Source organism: Micromesistius poutassou (genome assembly GCF_964030765.1).
Source record: "Micromesistius poutassou genome assembly, chromosome: 9".
Lineage (NCBI taxonomy): Eukaryota > Metazoa > Chordata > Actinopteri > Gadiformes > Gadidae > Micromesistius > Micromesistius poutassou.
Genome location: NC_140279.1, coordinates 4,409,160 through 4,428,833, shown reverse-complemented (window position 1 = coordinate 4,428,833; position 19,674 = coordinate 4,409,160). Strand labels below are relative to the sequence as shown.

General features: G+C 41.8%; 2 protein-coding genes across 3 annotated transcripts in view; one reads left to right on the top strand and one right to left on the bottom strand.

Moving 5' to 3' along the window:
• Positions 1–472: 472 nt before the first annotated feature.
• Positions 473–10,772, bottom strand: mep1ba (meprin A subunit beta a; the record flags this gene model as incomplete). The annotated part of the gene is made up of 15 exons (XM_084473534.1): positions 473–568; positions 3,155–3,279; positions 3,863–4,036; positions 4,557–4,761; positions 5,367–5,623; positions 6,177–6,392; positions 6,978–7,124; positions 7,872–8,090; positions 8,473–8,651; positions 9,018–9,135; positions 9,398–9,476; positions 9,857–9,894; positions 10,001–10,051; positions 10,227–10,254; positions 10,725–10,772. The coding sequence occupies 15 exons, from the start codon at positions 10,770–10,772 to the stop codon at positions 473–475; spliced, it is 1,980 nt and encodes a 659-aa protein (XP_084329660.1).
• An 851-nt stretch (positions 10,773–11,623) lies between these two features.
• Positions 11,624–19,674, top strand: part of trappc8 (trafficking protein particle complex subunit 8) — a 33,224-nt gene continuing 25,173 nt past the window's right edge. The window contains exons 1-7 of one of the 2 annotated variants that reach the window (XM_084473250.1): positions 11,624–11,921; positions 13,727–13,936; positions 15,350–15,433; positions 17,228–17,317; positions 17,513–17,687; positions 18,499–18,652; positions 19,036–19,144. In XM_084473250.1, the coding sequence (XP_084329376.1) occupies positions 11,765–11,921; positions 13,727–13,936; positions 15,350–15,433; positions 17,228–17,317; positions 17,513–17,687; positions 18,499–18,652; positions 19,036–19,144 (979 nt within the window). In that variant the 5' untranslated portion in view covers positions 11,624–11,764. The remainder of the gene's footprint in view (positions 11,922–13,726; positions 13,937–15,349; positions 15,434–17,227; positions 17,318–17,512; positions 17,688–18,498; positions 18,653–19,035; positions 19,145–19,674) is intronic. The other variant, XM_084473251.1, reaches the window with a different exon arrangement.

The following is a 19,674-nucleotide window of genomic DNA, read 5'->3' as shown; positions in this document are numbered from 1 at the left end:
AATCATGTTGTGGTTGATGTATTGGGGGACATTATTAACCCACAGCTTCTTGGCTTTGTTCACCCTGCTTTAATCCATAGTAATTCAGTGAGCAGTCTTGTGGGTGTCCCATGGCTGGTTAATCAAAGACGGCTGGTAAATCCTTTAGGCCTTCCTGTTATGACAGATGCAAAGCATTGTTAATCCGTCAAATAAAAGAGCCAAGGGAGAGGGCTCAAATCATTAAATATGGCATATTTGGAATATACTTATGGTTTAACCACTATAGTGCTGGCAAACAAGTCGATAATGTATATTAACCCTTGTATTTCATTCCTTGTGTTTTTGTGGTGTCTTGTTTTGCATTAGTAATTCAAAAAGCGTTATATAATTAAACGGCATTAAGGAAGTGAAATAGTGTTCTTGCAGTGCACCCTAGTGGTGGCTTCACATAACTAAAACGTCTCATGGTTAAACTCACTGTTCCAGAAATTCAGGCATGCCCTCTTAAGATGACCGCTGTGTCAGTCTGCTGCCGCTGTGTCCTCGTTCTCTTCCGCACGTACCAAGGCAACCACCAGCAGTGATGCTGTTACGCCCCAATCTAGGGGGGCCTAGGACTCAACATGAAAAAACCCCATCTTCCCCAACTCCCAAGTAGCCATGAGCACACGTTATTCAGTTTTAACTGAATACAGGATTTATTCACAAAACATAAATTTAACTAAGGTAGGCTTCAGGGGGGGCCCAGGCCAAAATAACAAAACTTTACTATCTGAAACAAGAGACTCTAACCTAAGAAAACATGACAATCGACTCAGCTCCCTTTCAAATAAAACAGGAGGAAACAATACCAACTGAAACGGCAGTCCACCCCTACTATTTAAACAGAAACTTCTAAACTACAATACAGGACTTCAGAAGACGTGTGACTTGTTGGGAGAGGAGGAGGATGGAAGTGCTGGCTTGTTCCTGGTGGCCATCTTGACTCCTTTAAATCCTTTGGGGTTTCCTGCCTCGGCCAATCACCGTCAAAATGAGTGGACCAATCCCAGCCCGGGAAGGGCATGTTCCTTCCATGTTCCTGCATAGGCCAGTGATTCCCAAAGTGTGGGCCGCGAAGGTACTGCCGGTGGGCCGCGAGAGGTCATTTTCTATTTTGTAATTAAGTTGAGTAACCATTAAATATTTATGGTTAAATATTTTAATTTTAATTATGTTTTATTCTTCATTTATCTGACCAACTTTTGAGCCGGAACGTATCTTTCCGTATTTCATTATTGACGGGGGAACCAGTATATCGAGATAAACTGCGGGTGGTTTCTAGGCATGGGCAAAATGATTCTTTTCCGGGAGTCAGTTCTTTCAGTTACCTTCACTATCACAAATCGTTCGTTTGATTCGTTCGTTCAGTTCGTTCAGTTTGTTAAGTCATATGGTCAGTTACGTCATTTGGCAGGGCATCTCAGGTGTCTGGCCTCACCGCTTTGCTTTTAAATATGAGGTACGCCCGCAAACGGAGCCTTTTAAACCACCAGAAGGTCTCAGATGGTGACGGTGCTCGGGAAAACAGCTAATTTCTGTAGCATTAGCCTACGACGCCGCTCGAGCATTACGTGTGGTTTGAGAACGTTTTAGACTCAATCAATATGAGAACGTTTTAGACTCAATCAATATGAAGTCGAGGGGAGACGAAGCTCTGTTCGTTTGTATCTTTTATTTACGTGACCATATTTTTATTTTATGTTTAAAAAAAAAAAAGGAATCAGTTCTCTTCTTTTTGGGAATCAGTTCTCGTCGTTCACCTTCGGGATTCGTTCGTTCCGACCGAATCGTTCGCGAATCGCCGGTTTCACAGAGACTGCACTAAGTCTTGGGTTAATGTCAAGATGGACTTGTTTTGTGCCATTAAACGGCCCAGCTGTGATGGATTGTAATAAGCATGTGTGACAAGTTGTATATAACAATTTATTCATAGCAAGTTGTATATAACAGTTTATTCATACATACGGTTTGTATTATATATTGTTGTTATATTATTGTTACCATGGTAACAATAATATTCGTCGATCGTTTGATTCGTCGATCTGTTGGTAATGCCTGTTGGTAATGCTGAAGCTTGACTTTAAATATACATTTGCAAGGTTGAGCTTAAAACAAAGGTGTATTTCTGTTGCAGGTGTAAAAGTATGGCATTCACAAAGCAAGGAATTGAAAAGTTGTACAAGTATGTCTCAGTTTAAGAAAATGTTTAAAAAAGAAAAGATAAGTATTTACAAAAACGAAGGAGGAGAAAGAGAAAAAGAAGGGAAAAAAGAAAAAGATAGATAGACGAGTGGTGTTAACCGTTATTTTGTTTGTTTGTTTGTTTGTTTGTTTTTTGTCATTGCTACGTTTCATTATCTTTAATATTTTGAAACAGAGAATAATATTGGTGTTGAAGTAAGCCATTTAAATTTAAATTTGTAACAACAGAGAGGGGCAGGTATTATAAGTTTTTTCTTCATCCTGCTCCTTTTCATTCATGGTGAAAATGTGTACACTATGTAAATGTGCAACTATGTGAGAACCATGAATGAAATAAATCAAAAATGAAATGAAATGAAATGCCTCGGGGCTCCTCGCGCTCCTCTTCCTCATTCAAATAGACGAGTGAAGGAGAGTTGCGTGTTTGTGTTTTTTTAATCTTTCTCCCGCTACTATTCCCCTTTTTAAGGGTACAACACATGCATGCGTTGTAAGAAATTCAAGTATTGGTCTGATTCAGCGTTCAAATAATGTTCTGTTTTTTTCTCCTTCATGTTGTTATTTGGCTGCTTTTTTATGTATATGCCTACGCTTTAGAAAGGCAGAGTTATTATTAACTCTGCCTTTCTAAAATGTTGTTTTTTAACTTTGCCTTTACTTTCTATCTATTTTACTTTTTACTTATCTATTATTTTATTTTATTGTATGACAATGTTTATATGTGAAGCACTTTGAGTCTGCCTTGTGTATGAAAAGTGCTATATAGATAAAGTTGCCTTGAATTTTTACGCTTTTTGTTCAATGTCAAACAGTCAGGATACGGCCCTGACAGTTCGCTTTTTGAAGAGAAACACAAAAACACAAAGCCACCCACACAAACATAACAGAATGCAAAAAATATGAACAAAATCGTAACAAATATTAACACCATCAGCACCATCATCAGGTGGAGGTGTTTCTTGGACCCCAGGGATACGTCTGGGGCCAGGGCCCTCTCCTTACGGTGGAGTGCAGAGCGGGACAGGGGCTGAGGGAGCAGCAACTGAGAAATATCTGAAGGAGGGACAATAGTTTTACGGGTGCTGAAATGTTATAGTCTTACAAATCAGGCTTGGATGATACATTTAGTCTGATAGACAAGCTCACATCTGGGTTAACGGGGTGTTCCGCTTTATTTTGCCTTATATTTTTGTTTCGACCAATCATGTTGCTGATGGTGTTGCTCTGTAAGCGTGTAATTGGCTAACAGCGAACACAAACTGCCAGAACCAATACATTATTCACTGTGGGAAGACCAGCTGTCTGGCACCAACATTCTAAGTGTCTCAAATTAACATTGTTCATTTTGGCCATTTTAGAAATACACGTAAAATTACATTTTACTAAAATCCCCTTCTGAAAACTTCATCCACTCATGCAAATGAGTGAGCAATCTAAAATTGAAATGGTTCTCCACAAAGGCAGGTATATTCAACCAATCAAAAACATATTTTGCTTTCTAATAGCGGACGGATTGCTTTCCCCTTTCTAACAAATTACAATCAAATTCTAGCTCTTAAATCTTAACTGAATTAAGAAATAACCCAATGTCCTCATAGACTCTGTCACTATCACATTCAACAGTAAAGTCCCACACCTTGCAGACTCAGGAGGAAGTAGGCGTCGTCTCCTTTAATGTACTTCCTGCTGTGCAGTCGGCTGTGGGTGAGGAAGTTGCTTGTCCCAGTGCCAGGGCCGCGGTAGTAGCTCCCATCAGGGCCGCTCACCGGGGACCCCACCTTACTGGGCCGGTCCCAGAAGAACTCTTGACCTGTCAGAGGAAGGAAACGAGACCTTACTTTCTTTCACTCTCATTTCTTCTCTTCTGCTCACTACCCGACTGCTGCCTTCCCAGAGCCCTAGTGATTTGTTTTTAGGACGTGGTTGTTTATTGCGTCTGGGTCAATGTCGATACCGTTATCTAATCTGCACACTCTCTCTTGAATTGCATGCATATGCTTGCATATGCAGACACTCGATTTTGTGCTCAGATTTAACTTGTTTGCTTTGATTTTTTAGAGTCTGCAAAATGATTGAACCTGAGGGAAACTGAACAACCGGAATGGGATGAAAGACACACATGCACACACACACACACACACACAAAGACACAAGCAAAGTAATGTAATTTGACATTACCTAATAGAAATAGAAAATGATATTGATCTGTCCCTGAACTTTGATACACCAGGTTAGGATCCTTGACAAGAATCAACTTCTTCCACAAAGCGCTGCAAACACCGTTGACTTGTTCCAACACCAGCCTCCCTGGGCTTGGCCGGCGGCCTTACCGTCCATCTCGCTTGGATCAGTGGTGACCATGCGCTGCATATTCATACGGCTCCTGACGTCCGACTGCTGGTCCATCAGAGACATGGTGGCCTGGTGCCAGGGACAGGGCCACTTCAGGCTGTCGTCGTTGGGGCCGGAGGTCAGGTGCAAGTAGAGCCCCATGGTGTCAGGACGGGTGTCGACTCCATTGAGGTACGCACCTACCTGCACAGCAGGGCAACACTCGGGATGAAACTACCACCCTCCTTTTTGTAGAATTTTTGCATTAATAACTGGTATCTGTGACGACCGCATTCATGACAGAAGCAGTGGAAATTTCAAACCTGGTTGTTTATGTGGATATTCTATTGAATTCATATTCTTGTAAGTAGATTGATAACCCATGGCCATCAAAGGGTTATGTTAATTGTGTGTTTGCAAACAGTTTTGTCTCATGTATACACACAGCCCAAACTGTATGAATCAACTTTTGCTATCATTTAGCGTCGGGGGCATACTTCTTTCTATTCATGGTCTAAATCTTCCCTGGAACAGCTCGCAGACTCCCTTGGTATATGGTATACCATTGATTGGGAACCACTGTATTAATTGATAGCCCTCCATTGCAGAAAATAGGGGTTAGTCTGTTCATAATTGATGGCAACAGTTGACTAACTGTGGAATCGTGCCATATTGGTAGTCATGAAGAGTCAGAGAATAGTGTGAATATAAATAACAATAGAGGCATTCAAAGCCTGAATATGAATATTATTGTGCGGTTTATTCACTGGGAAGTGGAAATCAAGAGCAAGCTGTTGGTAAGGACTCACCTGGAAAGAATAGCCAGTCGGTGACAGGAAAGAGGGACTGTACACCTTGGTGCCTACTGGCGTGGTTGCCAGGAGACTGGTGATGTTGCGTATTTTCCACACATGCTGGGGGCATTGGCCGGACCAAATGTTGACGTCATCGAGCGAGAGACCCCCCAACGTGGCAGAGGCGTCTCCCTTCACCCCATCAAAGACCACTCTGGACTTTTTGGTTATGCTGAGAGTCACGTGATGCAGCTCCCATGATCCGCTCGAACCTTTGACATGTTTGAGCGATGAAACGGACATGGTCAACACGAGCAATAATCTGAGAGATTTCTTTGTTCTATTCACAAATAACACACAGATGGCCTCGAGACACATTAATTATTAATTAATTTATTGCATTCATTTTCTAGGTACCCAAAGTGCTTGACATAGTAAGTGTGTGTGTGTGTGTGTGTGTGTGTGTGTGTGTGTGTGTGTGTGTGTGTGTGTGTGTGTGTGTGTGTGTGTGTGTGTGGAGGAGGGGGTATGAGGTACACCTCATCCACTACCAGTGTGTAGCACCCACTTGGGGGATGCACAGCTGCCACTATGCGCCAGAACGCTTACCACACTGTCACAGTGGAGAGGTGCGGAATGATGAAACCATCAATTCAGAGACAGGGAGATAACTAGGGGCCATGAAAGTACAAGAACCCAGACACAGAATTTGGCCAGGACAGCGGGGAGCCACAGGGAATCAGGACCTCGGTTTAACGTCTCATCCGAAAGACGCTGATCTTAGTGTTGATTTTAACGGTGAGCTTAGTGTTGATTTGAACACACCTGTTATGGTCTCAAACAGCGTCATTTGCCCTTCAGGGTTGAGTTCATCATACTCCCGCACCCAAATTTTGAGGGAATCGCTAGCGCCCCCGCTGCTGTAGAGGAAGAACTGCAGGCACTGGACCCCAGGTTTAGGATACAGGAACCGGCTCTCAAGAAATCCACTGTCCCCAGCGGACCCAGATGCAGTGCTGAAATGCATGAAGTAGCCCATTCCTGTGGGTAACATTGTCCATTACTGCACAAGCATATCAAGCCACAATACATGATGTTGTTTACAGTATTTCTCACCAAGTCTATTTCCATTCAAATGTTCAATACATTCAGTTGCAATATGTAAGACATTTGTTTAAAAAATAATGTGTATCACGGTAAAGTTAAATTCAATAGTAGTATTTTGACTCATTGTAAAGGCCTGACAGTATTGTAAACATTATTGACCTGTCCTACTTAAGAAGAAGTAGCCTACTTGCAACTGCTAACTTTTAGCTGTAGGTTGCTGGGAATTATCCTGTACTTTGTTCTCCCTTCATATCGCTTTCAAAACAACAACACTTAGGCCTATATGACCCAATATATTTATGGCCAGATAAGGTGATGAGCTGTGATTGGGATCTATTTTATGCAACCAGGTGGTTGTATAACTCACAAATACAAAACAAAATATATTGTGCATTCCAGAATTCTTAATAGCCAAACTATATCGAAAGTATTCCTATATAGAATGCATTGTATATCTGAGAGTAAAACCAAAATAATGACTAGAATAACATAAATAACAAGTATACAAGTAATCGCTACCTTTGCATTGTCCCAATGAGCTGAAGTCCGTTTGAGGTCCTGCACTCACAGCCATACGCTGTTCCCACTTGTTGTTCGGAGACTGGATCATGCCACAGATGTTCAGCTCCTCAAAGTTGCAGCTCTCCACAAAGGTGGAAGAGGTGGCTGTGGATGGGATTCATGTGATGGGTTAGTGATGGCGGATGCTGTTCTGCTCAAAAGACAGATGAGTGCCACAGCCCACATGCTTAAAACATAGTCTGTCTCTAGAAAAAAAAAGGGAAGCTTTTTATCTGAATCAGAGGGAAGGCCATCGTAGAAGAACACTTTTGCCTAATTGCCTAGGAAGGTGTATTTATCAGTGAGGTACAAAACTATTAAACATGAATATAATAAAATAATAAAATAATAATACTGTTTGGACTTTGACCATTTTAAAATCCGCTGGGTTCAGCATTTATAATGCAAAACATCACACTGGGGAATTAATTTATTGTAATGGATTACACATTACGTGAAGATAGCAGCTATTAGTATCATTTGGTATAGTACTGCATTCGGTTATTAGAACAACAAATACATTTTATAAAAAAATATGAAATAATTACATAATATAGCCACATCAAATACATCATATAATTTAAATATTTGAATAAATTGGTACTCAGTTAAGTCCAGTCCTACACTCACTTGAGTCCAGCGTGCATAATGCAGCATGCAATCACCACCGTTTAGTGGTTTACAGTTGTTTAATTTATGTGTGTCAAAGCACCAGCAGTGGTCGGCAATGTGTTATCTCCACTAGCTCAGTCTACCACCCTTGCCCTGGTATGAAACGACACATGAGCGACACATGTGTTTGTCCTCTGATGACCCCTTTCCACAAGGGTCTATTGGTATCACTCGACTCACTGCAGTTGTAGAGGCGGTTGAGCTTGAGGAGGTCGCTGTCGCTGAACTCCATCCGTTGGCCGACCACGTCCATGAACTCTGGGATCTTGGTGACGATGGTGGGCTCTGAGGCGACGTTGAACGACGTCTTGCTGTAGTGCATCACCGAGCCGTAGTCGTACGGCACGCCCAGGGAACTGGACACCTTGTCGTCGTACTTGTTGAAGTTGTGTTCCTTGCCTGCGTTTGAACACACAGAGTTTGCATGTTGGAGATGGGAGATGTTAGAATACAATACAATAGAATACAACAGAACATGTCTTTATTGGCTCCAAGGGGGAATGTGCCCTGCACATGAACCATCGTTTCGAGTTGTTAATGAAACTATTTTCTTAACAACTCAAACCTCATACACCCATCATACATAATACCTGAATACATACAATATCACCACCAGGTATTACAAGGAATACACAAATGTTGCATTGTAACGCAAAAATATATTAAATACTGTATATAAATGCTGTATGTGTGACTACTAATGTATGGGTCAGGTTGTTAGAGAGTTAGTTTGTAAGAGAGAGACATTTGGTAGTCTTCACCACTGACACAGACACCATACCCGGCTCAATCTGATCCCACATGATGTTGACGTAGTCGTCGCGGTCCGCCCGGGACTGCTCGTGCCAGAAGCCCAGCGCGTGCAGGAACTCGTGCTCCACGGTGCCCAGGCGGTCGCAGTTACTGCCGATGGACAGCCTCTGCTTCCCCTCGCGCCGGTTCCCCACGGAGGAGAAGCAGCTGTGCACAGACCCCAGACACAGAGGAAACGTTTCTTCAAGCTGTCAAGATGTCATTGCACTTGTGGTCATTTGTGGTCTTGGCTATTGATTATGATGAAAAGCTATGATGTAATTATTACTAATAATTATCCCAAAATGATGTTGAAGCATAATGTAATGCACCTCAGTTGGATTTTTTTCGTGGAGGATTATTAAGTTATTAACAGATATGAGTGAGAGAGTGATGAGTTTGAATATATGCTATGTAATATTCAATTAAATCATAATCATAACGGTTTTGAAGTTTGAGCCCATACTCAAGCCTGTCATGTATATGAACGTATAGAGCGAGATAGAGGTGCATAATATGCAGATTTGTTCTCACCCGCTGCCCTTGAACACAGAGATGTAGTTCTCCTCCCCTTTCCATGGTGTGAAGTCAATGCATGTCTTCAGTCTGTATTGCTCAAAGGCCTTCAGAATCACCCCTTTGGCATTCATCTCTACAGGTCATGGATATGTATGTACAAGGACACATACAGGTCCACACACACACACACACACACACACACGCACGCACGCACGCACGCACGCACGCACACACACACACACACACACACACACACACACACACACACACAAATACACACAAACACATACACACACACACACACACACACACACATTTGGTCCATTTGGTACATGCACTTTCAATATTTCAATATTCTGATGCTTTTGAGGTTCCATATGAGAGCGTCATCTCACCCACGCTTTCTTCTATATAGTAAGGAATTGTTTTCGGCCAACGGTACTGGTCTCCGATGATGGAGTTTTTCTCGTCCAACTTATTGGAATGAAGAATAGGACAGGTTAACATTTAGAAAGACATGATACCTTTGAGAACCTATATTTAATGTCGGTTTGTTGCTAGTTCCTAACTCTAACTCTGTGTGAACTGGCGTTACAATTCAACAATGTTTTCAAAAAAACTGGCACAGGTTGTTTCTGATTTACCATCAAAAAATTGCTGCGTAAGATGTTAGCCTTTTGATTTTGATGTCAGATCTCATTAGGACACATTTAAAATCATCTTAATCACAGCTTAGGTATAAACACAATCAAGAAGGCTCTTCATATTATGACTTTAGTCAAACAGTGACTGCAGCTTGGAGGATAAAACTTCAACTTGATCAGGTAAAGGTATCTCAGGAAACACTAACTCACCTCGACATTTTCAATATCACCCTCCAACAAGTCAAGTCCTGCCGTAACAAAGTGTTGTTGTTTTTTACATCCCCGGGGAGGTATGTTCAGAATATTGATATAAATATATAGTCAGAGCATAAAAACCAAGAGAAATATACAAACCCTTATTGACATCCAAGATATCCCAGTCCTGCCCCTTGTCCACATCAATTTCTACAGAATAGAATAGACGACGTATGTTTACTAATATGCACAGGTAGAAATAGCAGAGCAATTTGAGAGACTTTTAGAAACACGTATTCACTCATGTAAATAATTACATGAGCTCAAGAATCTTTCAGTGAAACAGTTAAACTCTTGAAAGACATGGCAATAGTGAATCAGTTACCTGTTTCTCCAGACAGTTTGGCCACCGTCTATAGAAAATTGTAATTAGAATGCATTTATTCCAGTTCCACTCTTAACGCGCCTTTCACGACATAGGCTGACCTAGCTTGCGAGGCCACTCTTACTATATTCTATTGTAACTCCCTTTTCATTTATGCACTAGGGATAAGGTTGTGTTCACTGGCTCACTTTTGCAGAGTACAATAAAGAACCTTCATTTGGTTTTGGCAGTACCATTGACTGATTAACAAAATAGTGTGTTTTATTTTTGGTTTGGCAAGAGTGCCTTAACCTACAGATGCACAATTTTAATAACATTTGGCATTTGTCGGTTCATTGTTTTAGCATACTTGAGAATAGTGCTATTTAAATTACCCTCTCATTGATAACATGATGATAACACAGTCATTTACTTGTTTACCAACTACACACCTAAAACCACATTCTATTTTTTATTAATAAAGAAATCCATGTCACAAAAATGCATGCATATACTCACTTGGTACCAGGTCAGTGCAACGACCAGGATAAGCCTTCTGGAAAGCATGGCTCAAATCGAACTAGCCAGAGCAAGAGAGTAAAGACTATGACCCAATCCACTCTGAAGATGCTCTACAACAGATGAAGCTTGCTGCAGTTGCTTGTGTTCTATAAAAGGTGTTCTGATATTTTTTATGGCCTAGTTGGATAAAGGTTTACACAGCAAGGTTATTCATTGTTACTTTATTAGTATTGCTTATGTTATGGCATGCTTAATAACCTATTTATACCAGTTTTCCATAGTGTCAGATACAGAGATATCCTTGAATAGGACATGTGGCAGAGGACCCAAACTATGAATCAAAGTACCTTTAATTAATTTTTGTTGTTTTTTATCAGGTAATAAAAGATGAAGGATAATAGATTTTCTTGGACAACATTTAATAATTCCACACCTGCAATGTCTCTGCAAAATATAATAGGCTATAAGATATTACGATGTGGGGAAAATCTATGAAAAGGCAACAGCTATTGGCAAAACATAATGTTTGATCCACCCCAGTGATTAAAGGAGTTTATGAATACTATTCCGGTACAAATAACGGGCGCTCTATCAAGTATAAACTTAAATATACCTATATAAGATATGGAGCTATTTTTGAAAGGTTAAATTAAGAAAAACAGGGCCAATCAAGAAACCCAAGTTACACAGGTTTAACACAGAAATAAAAATACAAAGTGGTACTACTGAACGTCTAGTTTAACGTTTATTGCAGCATATGTTGTGTACAAGCATTAAAAAAAAAAAAAAAAAAAAAAAAACGTCCACGTCCCATCCAGTGAGTTTCTGCACGGTGGCATGATCACACCGGCATCACGTGACTCCCTTCTGGTCGCACTCAGGAAGCAGCAGATCAGCAGGCTACGGGAGGATCCAACATGGCTGCTGTCTACTGACAGAAGGGGAGTTGTTTTCAACTCACAAGTGGACAGTTCAATAGAGCAACCCGAATCAAGAAAATTATATATATTCTTTAGGTGTTCCGAACCTGGTCTGCCATGGCCCAGTGCGTTCAGTCCGTGCAGGAGTTCATCCAGGACTCGTTTGTCCCGATGGTAGCCGTTCTATGCAGCGAAGATGCGGAGAAAGTGACTCGCAAAAACAACCTGAATTTCGCCGAGCTGCTCAGGCCCTTCTGCCGTCTGACATCCGAGGGTGAGTGATGCCTGACCACCTTTCTCCGCGTGTATGCGTCCAGAGAGGTGTCACCCACCCGACACTCTGGTTAATCCTGTTATTGAGTCCGGGTTGTGGCTATCTTAAGCTAGCTAGTTCCTCAGCATTGAGTTAGCTTGCAGCCAACATGCTAGGCTAGTAGAATGGGAAGCTACTGCTGTCAGTCACAGAGAAACAGGGAGGCGAGGCTGAACCAGGTGGATTCGGGGCCATTCTTTAACCTTCACTTCTATCAACTGTAATGCGAGACGAACGGCTGACATCTAAGCCGTGAGCCTCCATCTCACGACGACTGTCTTGTTGAACATTAGCCAGCTCCTCCGCTAACACCCTGCTCCAGTAAGGATGGCTAACGAGACGGCTAGTCAGCTAGTGGACAGCTCTGTCAGGCCCTGTCCTTCCACTTAGGGCTTGTGACGGAGACTATCCCCAGCTAGTTCAGCTCAGTGTGCTGGAGATGTGGTCAATGATTGTTTGATTAGGTCGTGCTGCTTGGCGTGTCATTTTCAGAAATTGTCTCCGGTTCACTTCTTCATATAGAGAGAAATGTTTTGGAGCTGTTCCTCATTTTTTATTTGCTGAAGGCACTATTCAAAGGCACAGCCACATGAAATACGCTCTAGGTGAAATTGATATGCATACACTACACACTAGTTCATTGCACAAAGTCATTATTCTTGTTGACTTATTGTTCATAATGGTGAGTCAAACATGGGGCTAATTTCATAATAACATGAAATGTCATTAGTTAAGGTATGCATTTGGTTGGCTATATTATGTCGTTAAGTAAGGTATTTTATAAGCAAAAGAAGAGAGTAGAATAGTGTTCAAAATGTCTATGAGACACTTAAAAATAAGACAATATAATACTATAAGACTAAAACCAGTCTTCTTTTGCTTATCAAAGATCAATCATTCTTAACTGACTGTGATGGAATCAACTGCAGCAAACAAGTCAAAGTGATCTTAGAAAATGGGTTATTCTTCTCATCTTGGGATAAGATGGCTTGTGCCACAAACATACATGTTCCAAATGAACTGCTCAATTTCTGCGCCAATATGCTCATTATCTCAACTAAATTATCACAATCTCACACGTGTCTACATTGGAAGGGACATTTGAATGGCTGTTAGAAACTTGAGCCTTCCTTGGACAAAGAGAACTCGAGTCACCACAGACCACTAATCAGGATTAAGACCGAAGGGACAACCTAAAGACCGCAACCTAAAGTAAAACACATGTTTTCAATGGAATCCATAGTACGTTTCTTAACATCATATCACTAGTACACAATAACCGTGTAGTAATTATTTGATGAAGACGTCTTTTGATAGTTTTTTCAAAATACGTCTAATTCTTATTAGCACAAGGAAATCCTGGCAATTGTTCATGAACAATGCAAAGCCTTACGTGTGAGCCCAGACTTCTACAATGCAGCACAGTATCCAAGTCACACCTCTGTGACTTAACAAAACGACCTTCCTCATTTGTTTTTAGTGATTCCACACAACAATGCTGCTCGGAAATAAGTTCATTATTATCACTTTTTTTATTTTTATTGTATTTATTTTATTGTATTACTACTTCGTACCTGCGTGGGGAGAGCTTGGAACGCTCACATTTCATTGCCAGCAATGACTGCTACTGCGTGATTGTTGTGCATTTGACTTAATAGAGGTCTTCAACTTGAACTTGAACTTGCTGCCCTTTCTTCAAACGAGTTTGTTCAATTACGTAACCTTTTCTCGTGTGTTAATTGTTGTAATTTCCCCTGCCCACCCAGGCCACATCCGTGACCCCAATAATCAGGTGCAGCCAGTGAAGAACCTGCGCATCAGCGTCAACAACGTGTGCACCCGCCCCGCGCCAGCCACAGGTTCCCTTAGCCCTGCCCAGCGCCGGCTTCTCGGCGAAGTGGTAACGTCCATCCAGCCACCAGAGGGGGGCACTGCAAACATCATCACAGCAGGAGACCATGACCTCAGCTTTAACGGTGAGTAAAGGGTGGAATACGGTGGTGGTGATCTGTATGCATATTTGCAAGCGTGAGTCAAAACACGTTGTCAACAAATCACTGGCGGTATGAGATGTTCAACAATATGCTGTTTAGCACAGTTGTATGAGGTGTTCAACAACATGCTGTTTAGCACAGAGGGATTTAACTAAATAATTGACTTGTTAGTATTCAGACTTTCAGTCCACTTCAGGATCGTTTTACATTCATCCCAAATGGAAATGGAAATCTCACTAAAACATGTGTATTTTGCTATTCTTTACTTTTCTGAATCGATGTCCTGTCTTATTTCCAGTAGAGGGTAATAGAGTCTTTTGACTCATTAAACAGAATTTGACTTGAATGTTATTTATCTCGAACAGCATGTAAGCTTTGATGTTCCTTTACAAACACGTATTTGGAGTTACTTAAAAATCACATACCAGGACCCTAAGTAGAAGTAATTCACTCAGAATGGGATTTATGAATGATGCGAAATAGGAGAGGGAGAAATATCTCGAACAGAGTATTGAACTAGACATATTTTATCTATTCAAATCCATCTATTAGAAGAATTTATACCCGTATACTGTATACAAAAATCAGTTTGTATAGGACCACTAAAAACAGATAAAATATATTTGTTATTATTATTCCTTATTATCTGAACATTTTACAAGGGAACGCTTTTATTAAATGTTTTCACTCAAAATGCGTCCTTCATCCATATGTCTTAAGTGATAGGCTAGTTTACTGACCCACCAACCCCTCATCTGAATGCAGCCTCAGAGAGAATAAGCTAGTTTCTATAGATAACCTTCCAGCATTTCCAGAATACCAACCACTCACCAAGTCCTTCAGGTTCCTCACTTTGCTCCATCACATACTGACGGCTCTCTTTCTCCCCTCTTGTTCCTTTTTAATACACATCTCTGGATGCACCTGCGGTAAGAGACATTTTCCCACACACACTGAACCCAGTAGAAACCATCATACCATGCAGCAGAAGTACTGAACAGAGTGTAAAAGCAGTCATATTCAATAGTATTGACACACGCACATGCACATGCACACACAAACAAGTGTATGTGTGGAAATCAGCTGCACCGGGTCATGTATTCCTAAGGGTGAACATAGTGCTAGCGTGTTCTCTATGGTGTGTGTGGTCCAACACAGGCCTCCATGTCTCCTCCTTCCTCTCTAGAATTGACCTCCCTCCTGGAACCTCATAACACCTTTCTCATGGACAATGCAATTTAATTATTTTTCCTTACTAAATTCTATGCTATAACGGTATTAACTGACAGGAATGGGACTGTCGCTTATGCTAACAGGCCCTGTCTCTCTTGTCTCTCTCTCTCTCTCTCTCGCTCTGGCTCTCTCTCGCTCTCTCCCCCCTCTTCCACCTATCAGATCGCTCTCTTAAAGCGAGCGCCCCATGGTACAGTGCCTGGAGACAGACACTCTCAGAACTCTCCAGCTCCCAGCACTACACAGGTACCCTTGTCTCACAACCGCTGCTGGGGATGGTGGTGGTGGTGGTGGTAGTAGTTACTAGAATAGTGTACGATTCTCCCTTCCTTTGACTCTAGCTGAGACATTGCTCCGCCTCCTTCTCTATGAGTAACTACACCGGACCAGACACTCGCCCGCACTAGACAGTATCGAGATTAGACATCCGTATGAAAGAAAAAGATTAACTTCAAAGACCATGGTCATCTTTAGACATTAGTGAAGGTGTGTCTACTGTGTAGTTACTCTTTAACTTCCTCTCAATTTCTCCAGCTGTACATGGGTGTAGGCTGTAGCAAGGTGCCTCACAAATACTGGTATTGGATATTAGTATGATGCGTGAGGGTACTGTAGGAAACTATTATATGCCAGTCATTGTTTTCCAAAATTCCTTTTCTAAATCCATAGTGTTCAGTCCAAGCAAGTAATCGATGGGATTGAAATACTGTGTTGTAAATCCTGGACCATGAATTTATGGCAGTGACGGGTTTTCTCCTATCACATACCAATTGTCCTGTATCATTTTGAGTGGCCCAATTCTGGTACAAGTATACCATTCCTCCTTGCACAGTATTTATTCCTTCCTCAAAGCTACACCCATCTCTCTGCAGGCCTTTCCCCACGTGTAGTAGGACTCTTCCTTCCCAGGCTTAGACGTCTGACGTGTGTCGTGCTTCCTTTTTGGTCTTCCAACATTTTATTATGTTTCTTCATTAGGTTCTTGGCGGTCTTCAAACTATAATAAGGATTTAATATGGATCTAATGAAAACGTGCTTGGGGCTGTATTTCAGTGTGTTTTAATTGTTACACGCTACTTATATTCTCTGTTTGTCTATAGGGGACATTTTAATTGGTGCTGTAGTTTGCCTTGTATGGAATATGGACCAGAGATCCATTGTTTTATGTATTTTTTGTAGTACTAAGTACTTTGTAGTACTAATTGTAAATGCAGTTCTTAATGGGAGTGGAAGCCAGCTTTGACACACATAAATATGTGTGTCAGCCCAAGCTTCACCTGAATTGAATTGTGCTTTAAAATGTTGTTATTAAATTAAAAATTAAATACAGAGTGAAGTAAATAAAAATTAAAGGTTTGTCCTTTGGCTTACTGTTATAACACTTGAGAGTAAAATAAATCCTGTATGTTGTATCGAGGGCAAACCTCTCAAATGTACCGCGCTATAAATTGTTAATTAAGAGAAAATTGTGGGTGTAAGAATCTGAACCATATCTGATATCGTTGTCCTTCATGGGTCCACTCTTCCAAATCACCCTGTCAATCAACTGTGATCTTGGCAGCTCCTGCCAACAGTTTAATGTGTGTGCTTTTGCTAATGCTATGATGCTCTTACAATGACCCACATGAGTGCCTTCCTCTTGATTGAATGCAGCTAAAAGATGGGAAAGACTTCCCACTTTAACGGGTCCCTTTGACAACCCTTAATCAAAAGTAGTGGGGTGTGCAGATGTTGTCTTTGTGGTCACCCTTTTGTAAGTAACAAACTATGAAGCGAAGCCAATGATGCAATGATGACACAGGTTTGTGTTTGTTGTGTGTCTATGTCTTTAAATATTTTAGGGCTTTTGTAGAGACAAGGGCATTTCTGTGCTGTTATTATTTTTTTCAAATCTTTGTTTTAAGCTCATTTCCAAGAAGGAGGCTTGAGGATGGTAAGGTTGCCATCCAATGAAAACACTGTTTTGATTGGGACGTTGTATTGTATCACTGTCCCCTCTTATGTGCTTCATGTGGCTTGATCTGCTCTGTGTGTCTGCAGCCACCACACCCTGGTTCGAAGCCTACAGGGAAAGCTTCCTGCAGTCCATGCCAGCCTCCGATCACGAGTTTCTCAACCACTACCTCGCCTGTATCCTTCTGGTCATAACCAAACTTTGTCCATATCAAAATGCCATGCTGTGAAACCGCTTGTCTTAACATTTGAGGCCTTGTGTAAAGTTGACGCCCTATATCGTGTCATCTTAGCACACACACATACACACACACATTGGGACCCGGCTGTGATTGTTGTTGAGTCCTTGACCACGCCCCCCTGCGTCATAAGGCCTGTTGGTGGTATCTTCCAGTGAAGCCGTCCCAGTGGAACAGTTCCTCAAGCTGTCTCAGGAGCAGCACCGCATCCAGCACAGCGGTGACTACACCCACCCCAGATGGTTCATCCCCAACACGCTAAAGTACTACGTCCTGCTGCACGACACCAGCCAGGGCGACGAGCAGAGGTACCGGAGCTGTGGTTCATTTGAAGTGGACCCAACACGTATTAGTGCATCTTTAGCATCTTGTCATTTGGCAGTTGCTCAGGGGGTAGAGCGGGTCGGCTGGTAACCGCAAGGTTGCTAGTTGCTCCTCCTAGCCGAGTGTCGAGGTGTCCCTGACCAAGGCACCTAACCCTAACTGCTCCCGACGAGCTGGATGTCACCTTGCATGGCTGACGCCACCGTCGGTGTGTGAATGTGTGCATGAATGGGTGCATGTGAGGCAATATTGGGGTGGCCACTGGCCGCTTTGGGGTGGCCACTGGTTACAAAAAGGCGCTATATAAATTAGGGGTGTAACGATACACTAAAGTCACGGTTCGGTACGTACCTCGGTTTTTAAGTCACGGTTCAGTATGTTTTTCGGTTTTTATTATTTTATTAAACGATTTGATTTTGATTTGATTTATTAAATTGTATCAAACAAATGCCTTACACAAATGAAAAGACATCAAATACAATTGAGGATAAAAACACAATAAAGTCCTGGACTCATTTCCATTGTGGTCCTCAACACAAAACATCAGGACAAGACAAGATACTAACAGAGTGTGTGATAATCAATAAAAACTTAATTCAAAAAAAAAAAAGAACCATTTTTTTTTTGGTACGTACCGAAATGAAACGTGCATTGAACCGAGAGACCCGTACCGAAATATTTCAGTTTGAATACGCGTAGCATTACACCCCTAATATAAATGCAGTCCAGTCCATTTGCCAATGTTTCCAATGTTTCTCTTCCTTTCCCCGGTGGTCGTCCCGTGGACTGCCTCAGGGCTGATGCCGTGTACGAGGATATGAAACAGCGCTACGGCTCCCAAGGTTGCTACCTTCTCAAAATCAACTCTCGCACTTCTCCAACGGGCACCAATGAGCAGATCCCCGACCCCTGGAGTCAGTATCTGCACAAGAACAACATCCTGAACCAGGTCAGCACTGGCGTTACTCTAAAGAAATCACCTCATTATTTCCACCATTCGGGTCAGAATATCCACAGAATCCCATAAAAGTAAAAATAAAAAGTTGTAGTTTTGCAAGCGTTTAGTGTTGTAGCTGTCAATCACCACAATTGGAATAACCGTGGATTCTCTTTTTGTCTGAACCTGAGTCTAGAGCATATGTAGAAACATTGTTCAATCGTGTTAATATGAGAGAATAAAGGTGAAGAAATGTATCTGCATAACTTATTGGGATTTGCAAGTTAATCCGCCTTAGGACCTTGTAGAAACAGTAGTTTGGTCAGACGTACTCTGAGGTAATGTTAACATGTTTTTATTGTGAATGTCATGTTTTATGCCCTATCGTTCCTCAGGAGTCTTGTGAGGAGACTGCCCCTCCACCGGTTACAGAAGCAAACAGTGTTGTCGCTGAGAACGATGTCGGTAGCGGGGAGGTGAATTCCCAGGAGACCGCTGAGAAAGGTGAGTTGACACATTCTCTGTGTTGTTGATTTCTGTATCAAAGCGCTTGTGTCTCCTGCTTTCTGGTTGGACGTTATTCAATGATCCTACAAGTGGATATGTTGCATGGTTCTTAGGTGATTATTTAATGTGCAACTATTGACACAATCTATGCAACATGCATTTCTGTGTTGTGGTTTGGAATGTCAAAAATGTTGATTGATCTGTTAAATACATCTCCTGACATTGCGCAATCGATTTAACGATCCCTTAAGCCAAATTTTTACTCCTGCGTAAAGTGCTGTACGTCGGTTACGGAGAGCCCTCTACGTCGCCGGAGAGCCTCTCTGTCGTCTCCGGCTGCATGTAATGTTTTTTCAAGTGTCCGTCACTCCGTCAAGCAACAACGGAGACGGCAAGGGCTGCGATTGGTCCTCTAAAAACATCATTTCCGGAATTACTTTTCCGGTTTGACTACTATCACAACGTAAACACTGGCAGCGCCTGCAGCGCTTGCATTGCGTATCCGGCACCACGACGGAGAACTACGA